Source organism: Motacilla alba, chromosome 4 (assembly GCF_015832195.1).
Source record: "Motacilla alba alba isolate MOTALB_02 chromosome 4, Motacilla_alba_V1.0_pri, whole genome shotgun sequence".
NCBI classification, from domain to species: domain Eukaryota; kingdom Metazoa; phylum Chordata; class Aves; order Passeriformes; family Motacillidae; genus Motacilla; species Motacilla alba.
The window spans coordinates 327,106-343,809 of NC_052019.1; the positions used below are offsets into that span (position 1 = coordinate 327,106).

Genomic DNA, 16,704 nt, shown 5'->3' on the forward strand with positions numbered 1-16,704 from the left:
TCTTACAGCCTGTTTTAAAGTAGGCAATATTATGCCTGGTATTAAATGAGCAGTGGGAATAATATCTTGCTTTAGATTTCATGCTAAATTTAATTAAAGCAAGAAGCTCCAGACAGATCCTTCAGACAAGTGGTTTATGTAATTTTTTTTTTCATTTGGAGCTTTTAGAGAATAGAATCTGCTTCAGTGCAGTCCCTGGGAATCTCAGTAGGTTTGATCCCTGGGAGTCAGAACCACCACCTTCCTGCCATTGGAGAAGAGTAGGTGGTTACTCCTGGCTCAGGCTTAATCATTTGTTTTCCTGAATTAATCACAGTCAACATCTTCCCTAAAAATCTTTGTGGCAGGGTAATTGCTTATTAGGAAAATGAAGAGGGAAGCAGTTGGTTCCTTAATTCTTTTCTAATTGTATAAGATAAATCTGCACTACAAAACCTGTCCATTAGTGCTTTACAGACCCAACTACATCTGCACATGAGGGTTTAAACTCCTCAGGATGAGGGATTGCTCCAGATTCTTTATTTGAAGAGATTCCCAGAGCAGCTGTGGCTGTCCCTGGATCCCTGGCAGTGCCAGGCTGGACACTGGGGCTGGAGCAGCCTGGGACAGTGGGAGGTGTCCCTGCCATGGCAGGGGAGTGGCACTGGATGGGATTTTTAAGGTCCCTTCCAACCCAAATCCTTCCATGATTCCAGTCCCAGGTTAAAACAGAAGATAAGTGCACTCTGTGTCTCAGTGAGCACATGCAGCTGAACATACTTGTCCCAAGGCTGCAAGTTTCCTTTCCTCCATCACTGTTATCACATGGCTCTCCTTGAGAAGTAATGTTGCAATATCATTTAACATCCTAACAAGCCAGAGGAATAAGAATACGTGGATTTGGGAGAAGACAGTTTACTGCTGTTTTCCAGTTAAGCATTTATAGTGTGCTAGAAATTCTTTGATTCTTTCACTATTCCTTAGCTTCTCTCCAGGTGTTTTATTTTACCATAACTCCCTAATTAACCAGTGGATTAAAACAGTGTGATTCATCTCACTGGGTGTAGGGGAAACTATTGAAACATTTGAATTTTTAATGCTCTAGGGCACATTTCATAATTACTGTGGGATCCAAGGCAAACCATAAATAACTAATACCTGAGAGCCCCATGTGCTGTTAAAAAGCGACAGTTGGCTGAGAATTTGCTCCTTAAAATAGTGGCAAGGAAAATGCTTTGTGAAAACCTGAAACCAGTTGGTATCATTAACACCAAACTCAAAACCTGGGATATGTATCAACTTCTTAGGTGTAATGGAGACCTAAAGAGTTGTTCTGGAAAATAGATGTTCAGAGGCTTTCTGTTTGCACATTTAAGGGTGTTGCTTCATTTTGCTGTTCTGCAGGAAATGCAGGAGTTGCCCAGGGCAGCTGTGGCTGCCCCATCCCTGGCAGTGTCCAAGGCCAGGTTGGATGGGGCTTGGAGCACCCTGGGACAGTGGAAGGTGTCCCTGCCCATGGTAGTGGGACTGGAACAAGGTGGTTTTTAGGATCACTTCCAACCCAAACCATTCTGTGACTCAGTAAATTTGGGAAATCATTCGGAGCTGGATTTTTATATTTTTATAAATATATTTATATATATATTTTTATATTCTGGAAGCCACTTCCACCACTTGGTTGTAAGCCCATCCTAACTGTGCTTTTTCTGCTGTGCAGCTGGAGGCATCATCTGTGCCTTGAGCTGTGTGGAGCACCTGAGAGGGACCTGGGGGATTTTCAGTTTCACTGCTGACATTTGAGATGAACTAGGTCAGTGCAGTCCTTGCAGAGAGCTGTGGGCTTGCCAAACCCCAGCCCTGCTGAGTTTTGATATCCCAGGCACTGGCTGGGCTGCCTGTGAGGTGCACAGGGGCATGGAAAAGCAGAACCTGGTCTTGCATTCAAACAGCACCAGTGGAGCAGTGTGGAGCAGGACACAGGACTGGTTTTCATTTCATTTAGGAGCTGGCTCCTGTGATCAGAGGGCTGTGCCTTGCATTTAGAGGGGCTCTTGGATTCCTGGAGTCCAGCAGCAAGCCAGGCAGGGGGCTGTGTATGACCCTTAATTTGTACACATGAATGTGTTATTTTAAGCTAAGAAAATGTCAGTGGATAAAGGTTGGGTAGAGCGGTGAAGTTCCGAGATCATTAATATTGCATTATAATCAGAGCCGGAGGAGAAATTATATTCCAACCATTGTTAACCTTTGCAAAGCTATTGAACTGCAAGGAAACTGGGTTTTCTCTTTCCTCCTCTCTGCTTTTCATAACACAGCTCTTTAATTTACAGCTGTCTTTCAGCACATAGTTTGAGCTATTTTAACAATTTCTAGTGAACATTTTTTATTCATCCTTATCTTACAAAAAATCTGTCTGCCAGCACACCTATCACAGGTATTAATCACCAGTGCGCCTTTATGTACAGAAGATGTAAAAATATTTGTGGCCTTGTAAGCGCATATTACTGCCCAATAATCCTTCCCCCTTTTTATTTCCACCTTTTTCTTTCCCCCTTTTTCTTTCTCTTCCCTTCTTCCATTCTTCCCTTTTCCTTTTCTTCCCTTCAACCGTCAGCCTAGAGAGCACTTGGGAGACCTTATTGGGATCTCTACATCCTTAAAAGGGGTTCAAAGGAAGATGGGGTGGACATTTAAGTGGCACCTGTAGTGATGGAACAAAGGGTGATGACTTTTAATTGAAAGAGGGTCTATTAAGACTAGATCAGGGAAGAAATTTTTTATGGTGAGGATAGTGAGACACTGGAGTAGGCTTCCCAGAGGAGGGGTGGATACCCGTCATTGAAACATTCCACTCCAGGCTGGACAGGGCTCTGAGCAATCTGACCTGGTTGAAGATGTTCCTGCTGGCAGCAGAGCGGTTGGATGAGATGGCCTTTTAAGGTCTCTCCAAGCCAAACCATTCCATGATTCCACTCTGTGATCTCATCCTGAGCTTTACTACATGGATTTACCATATACCTCAGGTGTCTTCTACTGCACTTCTCTGCTGGCTCTCACATGCACAGCTTATTTTGTTTCTTGCCTGCTGTTTGTCTTGTCTTCATTATCTGTCCTTGAAACACCCTTCTAAGGGAGTCCAGTGTTTGCTCCAGTCTAGGGGGAGGTGTTGCTGCCTGTGCAGGGTGGTTGAAGCTGGATATAAGGTCCCTCCCAGCCCAAAGCAGTGTGTAATTCCGTGATCCAGCTGAAGCCTTACAATGATTGTTAGAGAAATGGGTGTTATTTCACAAATGGAATAAAAGCTGCAGTTTAGTGTTTTTGTGGTGGCACATCAAACCTCATGTGCCCCTATTAGGGTCTGAATATCAAATGGAAATGGTGTAGTTTTAGTTTGATACAAATAATTGGACTTGTTCCTCAGAAAAACTTGAGCAGGAGCACTGTTTGCTCAGTGCAAGACTCAGGCAGATGGTTTTATGTGTTGTATATTGTTTTCCCTGACTGTATGTATTTTCCCAGTGTTTTCATTAAGTGGGAATGGCCTCCTGCAGTAATTCAAATCTGTAGTTATGCTGCAGATATTTTATTTACTCTTGTTGCTTATTAAATAATTTTTTTATTGCAGCAAAAATGGCATTACTGCATATGTGCTTAAAATACAGTCTTGTTTTTTATTTCTTTGAAAAAGGAAGAGCTTGGGAATATCTTCACATTATTTCTAAGAAAGTGAAGAAGGTTACCAGTTCAGCATCCATAACTTCCTTCTTTCCACGTTCTCAGCACTCTTTACTTCATCTCCATAACCATAGAATAGAATCATAAGATCATTGAGGCTGGAACAGCCTCTCAGATCAGCGAGTTCAGGCACTCCCCCAGCACTGCCACCACTGCCCATGTCCCCAGGTGCCACATCCACAGGGCACTGAAATCCCCCCAGGGATGGGGACTGCACCCCTGCCCTTTCCATGAGGAATGTCCCCAATATCCACCCTGAGGCTCCCCTGAGGCCGTTCCCTCTGCTCCTGTCCCTGTTCCCTGGAGCAGAGCCCGACCCCCCCGGCTGTCCCCTCCTGGCAGGAGCTGTGCAGAGCCACAAGGGCCCCCTGAGCCTCCTTTGCTCCAGGCTGAGCCCCTTCCCAGCTCCCTCGGGAACTCTGCAGCCCCTTCCCAGCTCCCTCGGGAACTCTGCAGCCCCTTCCCAGCTCCCTCAGGAACTCTGCAGCCCCTTCCCAGCTCCCTCAGGAACTCTGCAGCCCCTTCCCAGCTCCCTCGGGAACTCTGCAGCCCCTTCCCAGCTCCCTCGGGAACTCTGCAGCCCCTTCCCAGCTCCCTCAGCTGCTTCTCATCAGACTTGCTGTCCTGGTTTTGGCTGGGATAGAGTTCATTTCTTCTCAGGAGCTGTTCTAGGGCTGTGTTTTGAGTTCAGAGTTAGATTAATGTTAATAATAATACACTGATGGGTGTTGCTATTTGGGTTTTGCTAAGTTGTGTTTCTCAGAAGTTTGTTGGTTTTGGTTGTTTTCTCTTGCTCAGCCAGTGAGGAGTTACTCAGACTGGTAGAGATCATGGCTGGGACAGGTGAGCCCAACTGGCCAAATGGATATTCCACAGCTCAGAGCATCATGCCCGGTGTGTCAGCTGGGGGAGTTGCCTGCAGGAGTCTGATCTGGGAAGGGGGGCTGGCACTGGTCAGCAGGTGCTGAGCATGGTTGGTTGGCTTCTTTAGTTTCTCTTTTTAATATCATTATTATTATTAGCTATTTATTGTATTTTATTTTGTTTTCCATTATTAAACTGTTCTTCTCTCAGCCTACAAATTTTACATCTGATTCTCCTCCCCATGCCACCAGGGTGGGGGAGAAGAGAAGGGGGTTGGGTGGCTCTGCAGTGCTTCCTTTCCACCTGGCTTCCCTGCCTGCACTGCCCTCCTCTGCCATGACCAGGGCGAGCTGTGGCTTGTTGAGCCTTGTGCCACCTTCAGCAGAAGGATGAGGCCAGGAATCTGGCTTGGTGGGCTGCAGGCAGCTGTTGGGCAGAGCCCAGCCAACCAAGTGCATGTTATACACTTGTTACAATTATTTCAAGGATTAATGCGTCCAGTCCTTTAAAATGTGTCCTGTAGCTCTCCAGCATATTAAAATTTACCTGTAAATAGCACTTAAATGGCTTCTAATTCATCAAAATAACTTGGGCTGTGTTTCTAGTAATCATGGCAGTGCTGTCTGAAATTATTAAGTGACCTGTATATGTTAAAGCACATTAGCAGTGAGGCTGCTGTACATTTTGGTGTTTAAAGCTGCCATTTTTTACAAGCAATTCTGATGTGGATAAACATTTCACGAGGGTTTAATAATTGGGCCCTAATACTCCAGACGGATTTTCTTCTCCCCTCCTGAGAATGGATCACAGTAAAGTGCTGATGGAGTTTTCCAGACATCTAAAAATGAAAGTGTACTTGTTTGAAAAGCTTTAAGGATACCAGGAGTGGAGAGAACATTCTCTCTGTGGAAAAGGAGATTAAAGTCCAGAATAAAACTAGACAGTGTGTTTAAGTTCAGGTTTTTGTGTCACTGTGGGAATACCCTGTGGTAGCCTGAAGGCTGATCAGCTGAGGTTTCATGTGTGTGTTGAGGCCAACTGAGGAGAGATTATTTATAACCACATTGCTCATTTATTGTACTTAAATAATCTAATGAATAATTAAGAATGAATTAATAAAGCTATTTGCCAAATAGACTATTGTCCATAAAATTTAAATGTATCTCCTCCCTGCATTGCAATATTTATGCTGTGTAAGCACAATTTTTTATAACTGTGTGAGCCAGTGGAAGCTCTCCTTGGTAGGACCTGGCTGAAATGGAGTAATGTTCAAATTTCCCTGGGATTAAAAACTCTCCAGGGTGTTAGGTGGGTCTTGATGGTTCTTTTTGCTTCCAGTCTGGTTCCACACCTGAGTTTGCTGGTATCCTTTTTTCTCAAGCTGGATGTTGTCACAGGAAAATGGAAATCCAACAGTTGACAGAAATACAGAATAGTTAGGGTTGGAAGGAAACTTAAAGATCACCTTGTTGCCCCCCCTTGCCATGGGCAGGGACACCTCCCACTGTCCCAGGCTGCTCCAGCCCCAGTGTCCAGCATGGCCTGGGGCACTGCCAGGGATCCAGGGGCAGCCACAGCAAATCTGGGCACCTGTGTCAGGGCCTCACACCCTGCCAGGGAACAATTCCCAATTCCCAAGATCCCATCCAGCCCTGCCCTCTGGCAGTGGGAGCCATTCCCTGGCTCCTGTCCCTTGTCCCCAGTCCCTCTGCAGCTCTCCTGGAGCCCCTGCAGGCCCTGCCAGGGGCTCTGAGCTCTGCCTGGAGCCATTTGAGATGGGCGAAGCTGCAGAGAGAAGACTTGTGTGAAGAGTGGATTTCTGGGATGAAGGATGCTCTTGGTAGGCTGTTATTTTTGGAGGAAAAAAGAGGAGAGGGCAAAGCAAATCCTGCAGTAAATGTTTATTTTGAAAGTCATTTGTAAGCAAGTGGATATTCATGGCAGAGATGTGTCTGAAGCTGTTGAGAGAGCAGGGCAGAGCACAGCTCTACCCAGGACTCTGCCAGCCTCAGCTCTCACTCCAAATCATTTCCCAACACCTCTCTCTCTGCATGCAGCTGCTTCTTTCTGCTGCTTCCACATCTACAAAGTTGCTTTCCCAGAGAAAGTTGGAAAAAACCCTTCTTCAGAGCTACTGATGCTCACATCAGATCTTTTAACTTATTTCAGGATGGTTTAGGCTGAGTAAATGCAACAATAGATCTTGACTTTGCTCTACCCCTGGGGCTCTTCCAGCAGGTGATGGACTGCAGCAGGCTCTGCCTTTTATTTCTCCCCAAGTGCTTCCAAGGGATGTTAGTTCAAGGGGGAAAATATATTTCCTTAGTGATTTTATAGCTTTTGTGGGTATTTGCTGCCTCCTTGTGACAATACAAAGATGTATGGTGCTGTTGCTTTGAAATACAATGGTACTGTGGTGAGCATTTTAGGAGAAGTTTTTATTAGTCTTTAATTGTTAATTCCTCTCTGTATTTTCTCAAGAAAGTCTTGGCTGTGGTGCCAGAAATGGGCAGGAAAGAGAAACCAGTGGAGGACTCTGGAACACGCAGAGTTGTGCAGTGTTGCGTTTTGGAAAGGGGGTTAGTAGTAAAGGTGATCCTCTTAGTTCTTCACTCTAGCTTTCTTCTCCAAAGGAGTAAATAATATGTAGGGAGACATATTTACAGTGCCACCAAAAATGTGGCCTCTGGTGACACGGTTTAGTGGTGGCCTTGGCAGTGCTGAGTTAATAATGGTTGGACTTCATGATCTTAGAGGTCTTGTCCAACATTGGTTCTGTGAGTCTATGAAATCTTCTCAAAATAAGAGGTCCAACTGTTTTCATTGCTGAGGTCACTATTTTCCTAAAAAGGGGCCATCCTTGCAGCAGTTCAGCATGTTTTGATGTGTGTTTTCCATTTGCTGTGTGTATTTCTGGAGCTGTCTGATGGATACTGGAGCATGTTGTTTTGTAAAGGTGGAGACCTCACTGACTTTGTGGCTAAGGGTGGCACAGTGCAAGTTCATCTGTATGCCTGACCTCCTGAGAAACTCCTCTGAAATGGGTAATTTACCAGAGGTGCTTGAGATGAATGGCATTTTTGGCACTGCTGGCATTTTCCTCTGCCCTTTGGATTTCCATCTTGTTTCCCCAAATAAAGCTGTACTGAGGAGGTAAACGCTGCTGAGCCCTGGCAGCAGCTCATGTTGCACATAAACTGCATCTGAAATCATAAAATCATGGAATGGTTTGTGTTGGAAGGGACCTTAAAGCCCATCGAGTCCCATGGCAGGGACACTTCCCACTGTCCCAGGTGCTCCAGCCCCAGTGTCCAGCCTGGTCTGGGGCACTGCCAGGGATCCAGGGGCAGCCACAGCTGCTCTGGGCACCTGTGCCAGGGCCATGCAACTCAAACAACTGCACACTTTTTAATATTATTTAATATTATATGCTGTATGATACTGAAGCATATTTCTGTGCATATGTAAGCCTGAAAATCCCATCACTGACTGGCTGCCTTTGGGTGTCTGTGCCCCGTCCATGGAGTTTTCATATCACGTAGTCTGTAGATGGTGATATGGCAATGAGAACTGTCTCCTCACCATTTCTCAGGCAATGGCTCCTGCTGTCCATCCTGGTGTTTAATTATAGGCATTTCCAAGTCATAGTATCACAGAATCATTTAGGTTGGAAAAGTCCTCTGAGATCAGCAAGTTCAAGCACTGCCCCTACTGCCCCATGTCCCCAAGGGCCACATCCACAGGGCTTTGAAATCCCCCCAGGGATGGGGACCACTTCCCTGGGCACTTCCAAGGCATGACCACCTTTCCCATGTTGGAATTTCCCCAGTGCCCGCCCTGAGGCCAGCCTGAGGCCATTCCCTCTGCTCCTGTCCCTGTTCCCTGGAGCACAGCCTGCCCCCCCGGCTGTCCCCTCCTGGCAGGGTGCAGTGTGAGAGCATCCCTGCAGTCCTGGGCAAGTTCTGTCTTGGAGACAAAGCCCTGTGGGAGCATCCAGAGCCCATGGTTACTGTGAAGGCTGCAGCTGAGCACATAGGTCACCTGTTCTGATTAATCTTCCTTCCATGGAAACTTTCCTTTAACCTGTCTTTCAGTACACGCTGGAAGGTGGGGAGGGCTTTGGAGATGTTTTCTGTAACCCATCAGTGCAGTCCTTGAGGAAGGAGGCTTCCACCGGGGCTCAGATTTGGATCTTAGCTTGTGTGCCTTGAAGTTGCTCATTAGATATTCAGTGTGATAAGATCATATATGTCAATACAGTCGGTTATTATTGTAATTAATAATAATAATTATTATTATTATTATTACTACTCATTTTTATTATATCTGCTTCCCTGCATTTTCCCCAGAAATTGATATATCCATTTATCCTTTTCCCTTCCTCTTCTGATGAAGAAAACCAATACAAATTTGGGGAAATCAAGAAATGCCTGTAGCTCTGCAACAGCCTGCCTGCTCTACATTATATCTTATTTTTGTAATTTGGAAAGGAAATAATAATCGATTTTCTCTCCTTCTTTCAAGGCTTTTCTTCTCAGTTAAAATATCACCAGAGATAGGCAGTAGTGGCTTTTTTAATCTGATTAAATCTTTCAGCCTTACTGTCATTTAAGTAAGTCAGATAAGAAACTTAAAAAAACCCAATATAAATAATGAAAATAAGTGTGTCATTCTTCACTGGGTATCAGAAGCATTGAACTGTGCTGGATTATCTTTCTTCAGTGTATCTCTAATATACGAACTTTTCATTTAACTTTGCATTTCCTAGAGTTTTTCAGCTGCCAGTGTGTTATGAGCAAGAGCAATAAAATATTATTTTCTTTATTTTTGCCTTTCCTTTCCAGCTGTTTCCTGTCATTGCTCCTGGTGGCAGCTGTGGTTTGGAAGATTAAACAAAGTTGCTGGGCATCACGACGGAGAGAGGTGAGAGGGATAAAGTGTTGTTCCTTAAATGACTTTTTAATAGTTGTTCTCTCTAGATGCATATTTATTCACATATGCATCACATTAACCTTAAATTGAAGGCTAAGCTAATTCAGTTAGTGCTGCTATTTAGGCCTTTAGCATATTTTTGATTACAGTTTCAGTGACAAATAATGTTATTTTACTATCCTGATGCTGCAGTTTCTGTGAAGCACCAAAAAAATAGGGGTGAATATCCTGAATTCCCAGAACTTCTATTTCTAGACAGCATGAGTACCCAACCACATAAACTAGGACATTCTTTATATCTGTTTCAAACTAGGAAATAGAAAATAGAAACATTAATTCTTGTGTAATACATTAAAAAAAAAAAAGAAGTCAAATCCCCATTTTCAAATTAAATCTTACTCAGCTATTTTGGGTGGTTGCTTTTTTTTTTTTCCCTGGAACATTAGGGGTATAAGAAAAAGGTGGGGAAGCCACCCAGTAGCTTACTCCTCAAAAATGTGAATTTTAGGGCCAAAGTTTTTTCCTCTTTACCTACCCATGGTCCAAATGAGCTTCACAACTTTTTGTGTTTGCTTCATGTAAATAACTTAGTGCTTTACACCCCCAAAATCTGGTTCCTCCTTGTTTATCCCTAATTTATTTTTGTTCACTACCTTCCTTTCTTGCTTCTCAGTGGAGCCTGATCTCCTGTTCCACCCAAAGCACTCAGGGTGCCCCAGCGAGGTGGCTGATTGCTGTGGCACAAAGAACGTGTCCTCAGTCCCCATTTTTCAGCACAAATGCCCACATACACCAGTTGTGTTTGCAGAGAAGTCCTGGGTGCCACAAGCAGCTGCCCACACACCCATCAGGTTTTCCTGGTGTCTGGGTGCTAGAGGCATGGAATGTGCAGCTGTCAGAGGTTGGGCTGGGCTGCCCCTGGAATTATTTTTGGGAGCTTTGTCTTGTGTTAATCTGTTTGTATGCAAAATGAGAGAAGCCAGACATCATTCCAGTGAGTTCATGTGCAGTTTCTGTACATAGTTATCTGTATGTCATCACCTGAGGTCAGATTCCCTAAGGAATAGGGTGTGTTTCTCCCCTGCTTTGGGATTTTCACTTGAGATTTGCCCAATCCTCTAGGTTTTCCTCCCAGCTGTCCTGCTGGGATGAAGCTCTTGGCAGCTGCAGACCCACCTGTGTCACTGTTGTGTTCAATGTTCCCATGTAGGAGTTGATCAAGAGGATTTGGGGATTAATTTTTACGGTGTTGGAATTCTTTGCAAGTCCCTGTTTCCTGCATATCTTCAGAAATCTGTAGCTGGTTGTACTTCGCAGTGCAGTGGTGTGAATAATAGGAATTTATTCCATATGAGGAGCTCCTCTCTGGTAATAAAGCAGGATGATGTCTGATAACTCTTCTCCTCTTCTTTCTCTTTCTGCTTCAGATGTTTCTGCTCTTACTGGTGAACTCACTGCAGAATATAATCATTGCTTTTCAAACAGATAACCCTTAATCTTGGAAATAATGGAAGTCTTTGAGGCTTTCTGTATTCTCTGAAGGTAGATAAATTTTTACTAGGGCAGCTGTTTTTTTCCTGCTTGCTTTCTTGGCAAGAAACTAAGCTGGAGTCAGCATAACATCCCCTGTGGCTCCTGGGGTTAAATGTTATCTAGGAATGTATAAGGAATATAGACCAAGGAGTTAATACTGTGCTTTGGAGTTGAAGTATTTGAGTGGTGGCCTAGGTGAGAAATGTCTCTATAAATTAAGTTACAGTCTGATACATGTTTTAAGGAAAAAAAAACAACCCTGGACTACTGGCAACATATTGGCATGTTTCAGTCTAAATTCAATCTACATGTGTGGCTGTTTGACAGGCAGTTCATCAGGGTGGTGTTTTCCAGGCACATTCCTGTCTTCTGCTGTTATTTATCTTGCTCTCTCTTTTTATCTAGTGACTCTATCTTGTAATTAATGGATCTCTTCTGTTCCATTCATTTTCTGTTAAAAATACTTGTAAGTCTTGAGGAAACAGTTTAAAATCTTTGTTGTGCCATAATTACATATATTAATACACTTTCTCCAGAAGCAAAAGTCCACCCAAGAATTTGTTATCTAAGCTGACTTTATAGCTTGAAGGTGGAGGAATTTTTTACTGATTCGTGAAAAACCCAAGCAAAGGTGTCTTTAGTAGTTTTAAGTAATGATCAATGCCCCATCCCTGGCAGTGCCCCACGCCAGGCTGGACAGGGCTTGGGGCACCCTGGAATAGTGGAAGGTGTCCCTGCCCATGGCAGGGGTTGGAACTAGAAGATCTTCAAGGTCCCTTCCAACCCAAAGTGTTCCATGATTCTACAAAATGCTGCAGCCCTGAAGGAAGATCTTTCTCTGGTTTGGGCTGGTAGTGAAGTTACAATCACCTGTTTCTCACGTCTGCAGTAACTCTGTAACTTCCCATGTGTGTAGTAAGTCTGTGCTTGTTCTCTGATTTTAGCCCAGAGGCCAGTGAGATATGATGCAATGTGCAGGTAATTCCCAGCTGTCCATCCCTTCTGCTTCCAGCAGGAGCACTGCAAGTGCCCACATCCTTATAGCACTGCTGAGTGGAAAGCTGGTGCCTGAGGCTTATCTGAGATACGTGCAGGGCAGGAAAGGAGTGTGCTGACAGGTTTGGTGGTCAAAATTACACAGCCAGGATTGCTTGGGAAGTGTGCTGGGAGAAGGCAGACAGCTGTGCTTGGTGTGGCTGGGGAATGGAGCACAGCGGCATCATTCACTTGAAACCAAGTTTGCTTTGCTCCTTATGGAGGAGGCAGCATGCTACAAATCCAAAGTCTCCATCAGGATCTTGTAGAACACACAAGATTCTCCTGACTGTCCTTTTCTGTGTTGCAGCTAAACCTCTCTGCCCAGCTGCTTGCAGGGGTCTGTGTCAGTGCTTCTCAGCCTCCAGGGTCTGTGGGGTGGGCAGACACAGTGCAGCCAATGTGGGCTTGTAGGAAAATGACTTGGGAACACTGAGCTGAAGTTCAGGCTTTGCAAAGAGTAAAACTTGACCTGCAGTAAAAATGGGAATTATTTGTGTCATATCAGGCATTCAGAAGATGGAATTGTAAACTGTGTGTTTATTCCCTTACCACTGAGCCCCATGTTTGAGTATCTTCAGACATCTTAAAAAGGGAAAATAGAAATAAAAAGGCAGCTTTTATAGGAGGCTTAGAATGAGGTGAATGACATTAGGAAATAGGGATAGGAAACCTCTCTGTCTTGTCTGTAGAAAATTACATGTTAAAGGAATCACAGTGGTAATAGAGAATAATGCACAAAGTATGAGCATGATGTTAGAATTTCAATATGCTCAACTGCTGTCAGGAATTTTCTGTCCTATTGTTCTGTTTTTGCATCCAAGTCCTCTTTACCCTCAGTCTCCTTTGTTTCCTTCACTGGGAGCAAGGAATAGCTCCATCCCAGCGAAGGGAGTGTGGCTGACCCAGGGTGGGGAGGATCAGCTGGATCACTCCCTGTGCCTCTTTGGAGTGTGGGGGGAGTATCAATAGCAAGCACCTACAGAGATAACTAAATTTGGGTGTCTAGAGCTCCATTTCACCCTTAACAAAATGATCTGTATTTTGCCTCCTTTCTTGCCAAGGCTATATAAGACTGAATATTTTTACTCTGCAAGTCACCCAGTTATTCAGGAGGAGGTTTGTGTATTGATTTACTGCAGGAATTATCCTTCTCTGTCTCGACCTTGTTGCTGAAACCTTTTTCCCTCCCAAGTGTATTCAGAACTTAGTCATGCTTCTATTTCCACTGGCATCCTCTGCTGTAGCATCCATGCAAAGATGTTCCAAGGGATCTGTGCTGTGTGTTATTTATTGCCCTGCCTTCATTTTCTTCCCCTTCCTGCTCTCATCCCTTAGTATTTCATTCATCTCCTAGATCTTCTCTCTTAGAATGTGATTAAGGGCATCCTTGGTCAAAGAAAAAGCTTTAGATTTGGAATATTTTCAACTAACTGTAATTCAGGATCTTCGTCATTGTTTAGAGTCTTCAGTGGTGTTTTGGACCAGGATCTGCTCCAAAGGATTTGGTATCAAACTAATGGAGAAATATTAAAAGGTCTGGCAACAAAATTCTCTAGATTTGGGCAGTCTCAGGTACTTTGGAGGGTTTACTGGTGTATTCTCCAAGCTCTCAGCAGTCATTTTGCACATAGATCTTCTTGTTCCATAGCACTGACAGCACTATTTGGTGTCTGTCAGCAAAAAGAAAATATTAAGCTTGGATTTGGGGTGGTTTGTAGGGAAAACAAGAATTGGAGGAGTGAGAAATCACAGCCAGCAGGTGACTGAGGAGGTTGAGTCACACCACAATTGTGGTGAGCACAATAATTTCTCTCATTACAGTGGGAAACATGAACCTGGGTATCTTTTTTTTATGCAGTGAAGATGGGTTTACTTCCCAGAATAGCTGTTCTCAGGACAATAGACTGAAGTGATGGTGGCCATGATGTTTTTAAAGCTGTATGTAAATTTCCATTTCCTGCATTTATGAGTAGTAAAATAAGAACTCAGTGTCACTATTAGGTGTAACCAGTTATTGGAGTACTGTGTCCACACTACTCTCAGCAATGTTTTGGGTGTTGCAGATAGTGGAGAACAACACTGCAAGGTTAATTTGTTATCTGGAAGATAAGCAAGTGTTTAAAGCATCACAAGTTCCTCATTTTCTCCAAGGAAAAACATACTGAGGTTTGGTGATGCAAATCAGTGGCTGCAGAAAGGAATCATATGGGAAATGGATTTGTAGAGAATTTTTAAAGTTTGATAGAAGGTTTATATAGAATCATAGAAGACTCATGCTGGGATGAGGATCTTCTAAAGGATCAGCCAAAAGTTTAAACAGTATGTCCCTGCCCATGACAGGGGATTGGAGTTAGATGAGCTTTAGGTCCTTTCCAAACCAAACCAGTCTGTAACACCCAATGTCTGCAACTGGGCGTAAAAAAATCAAAAATTGTTCTGTTTTTCTCCTGTTTTTAATGGTGAGAGTGGCAATGCCAATAATTTATATTTTTAGAAACATGGCTCTCAGAATGAGTGCTTTTGGAAGGACCTTTTCTAGGTCAATCACATGGTGCAATTCAGTGACTCGTGCTAGGCAGGAGGTCAGATCAAATAATCGTAACTTTCCGCTCTCCCTAAATTTAAAATCCATGAATGGGAGCCAGCTCATAGTGCCAGGAGGCTTTTTCCGAAATACAAACACGGGGTGCTCTGCAGTGATCCATGTGGCTTTGGTCACCAACTGAAGGAAATTGCAGCAGAAATAAGAGGTGCCCTGAAGAGGAAAAACATCCCAAAATATTAGTGCTGACAAGAGATTCCTGCTTAGGGGGGAAATTGATGGTCTGGTTTTGTTTGAACATGCTCCTGTCACTCCTGTGCCCAGTGCAGCTCCTCTCGGGGCACTTGCAGATGGCCAGTTCCAGCTGATGAGTTGGATCCCTAACCTCCCTGTGTAGGACACCATCAGATGGGGCTGGCAGCCACAGACGTGGCGTTGGCAGACCATGGAGCTCTTGTGACAGAGTCCTCAGGGGAGTTGGTGCTAGAAAATTCAGTTGGTTTTATATCCCAAAGAAGAGCTGGTGGGAGCTTGAGCAAAGATGAAGGTGGAGTATCAAATTAGATGAAGCTCGAGTGTCCTGCTTGGGATACCAGCCCATTGGATCAAGCCTTCTGTTTGGCAGGGTGTGGAACTGGACGGGCTTCTAGGTCCCTTCCAACCCAAACCACTCCATGATTCTATGATTCTATCAAGCCCAGCTCTAGGAGAGTTCAACCTTATTTTAAAAAAGCCTGCTACTGCTGTTTTGAAGCTGTTCTTTTTTCAGAATCCAAGCTCTCTTTCTGATGGTAGGCATCAGTTATACAGGTATCTAATTTAGTTATTTGGAAAAATCAGGGAGAGATCGTGTAATTATTCCAGAAGAGCTCTACTCAGTCAAAGCTTCATTGTGCTATTGTGTAATTATCACATATTGGTGTATATTTTAGTCTGCATGGACTAGATCCTTCTGGTCTTTTAAAAATGATCTCATTCTTCATATTAAAGGTCAGGATTTCTATGCTCTCCTACTGGGCATGATTATGATGAATAACTTGCTTATCTTAATCAGCCCTGAATTAAATATCTTCTGTCATTTCAGCATGAGGCAACTTCCCAGCAGCTTTGCTTTGTGGTTTGTTATAGTTTTGAAGTGTGGAAATGCCTGTTGAGAAGGATTTGAACATTAATTCTCTCCTCCTCTCTCTTTCAACATAGCCTGCAAAGTCAGTTACAAAACTAATTAGCTAACATTAATATGTGCACTGCTCTAGGGGCTTAAAAACTTAATTTTCAGTGATGATGAAAGCATCAGAGAAAATGTTTGTTTGTTGACTTATATGGTAGTTAGTATAATTGTAGTTAAATACTTTAAATCACTTAGTTCTGAGACATTTGTGGCTCATCTTCATGGAATATTTATGGCTTGTATGTTTATGTTTTGCTGATGCCAATTTTTATTTTGGAAGGTAACTCCCTTTCCCCCAAGGTCGCCAAGTTATGATGACATAAAGCAAATGTTCCTACAGCAGGATCTATATGTTACTTCCAAGTAACGTGCAGTGATTCTCCTATGGAGGCAGGCTGGGAGAGCTGGGAATGCTCCCCTGGAGAAGGGAAGGCTCCAGGCAGAGCTCAGAGCCCCTGGCAGGGCCTGCAGGGGCTCCAGGAGAGCTGCAGAGGGACTGGGGACAAGGCCTGCAGGGACAGGAGCCAGGGAATGGCTGCCACTGCCAGAGGGCAGGGCTGGATGGGATCTTGGGAATTGGGAATTGTTCCCTGGCAGGGTGGGGAGGCCCTGGCAGAGGGTGCCCAGATTTGCTGTGGCTGCCCCTGGATCCCTGGCAGTGCCCCAGGCCAGGCTGGACACTGGGGCTGGAGCAGCCTGGGACAGTGGGAGGTGTCCCTGCCATGGCAGGGGGTGGGATTAGGTGGTCTTTATTGTCTCTTCCAACCTAAACCAGTCCATGATTCCATGGGGTCTGAGCACCTGGTGGAGCTGGCCCTGCAGATGTGCAGAGCCTGCCACTGCCGCCAGGGCTGGAACCTTCTCCGTAGGTCCTGGGGAGCCCCGTGAGGATGGTGTCCCCTTCTCGTAC

The 16,704-nt window shown here is 44.3% G+C and overlaps 1 protein-coding gene across 1 annotated transcript in view; it reads left to right on the forward strand.

Annotated features, from left to right (window-relative positions):
* ATRN (attractin) overlaps positions 1 to 16,704 on the forward strand; it is a 149,181-nt gene that overhangs the window by 106,345 nt on the left and 26,132 nt on the right. The window contains exon 26 of the mRNA XM_038134564.1: positions 9,423 to 9,501. Coding sequence (XP_037990492.1) covers positions 9,423 to 9,501 — 79 coding nt within the window. The remainder of the gene's footprint in view (positions 1 to 9,422; positions 9,502 to 16,704) is intronic.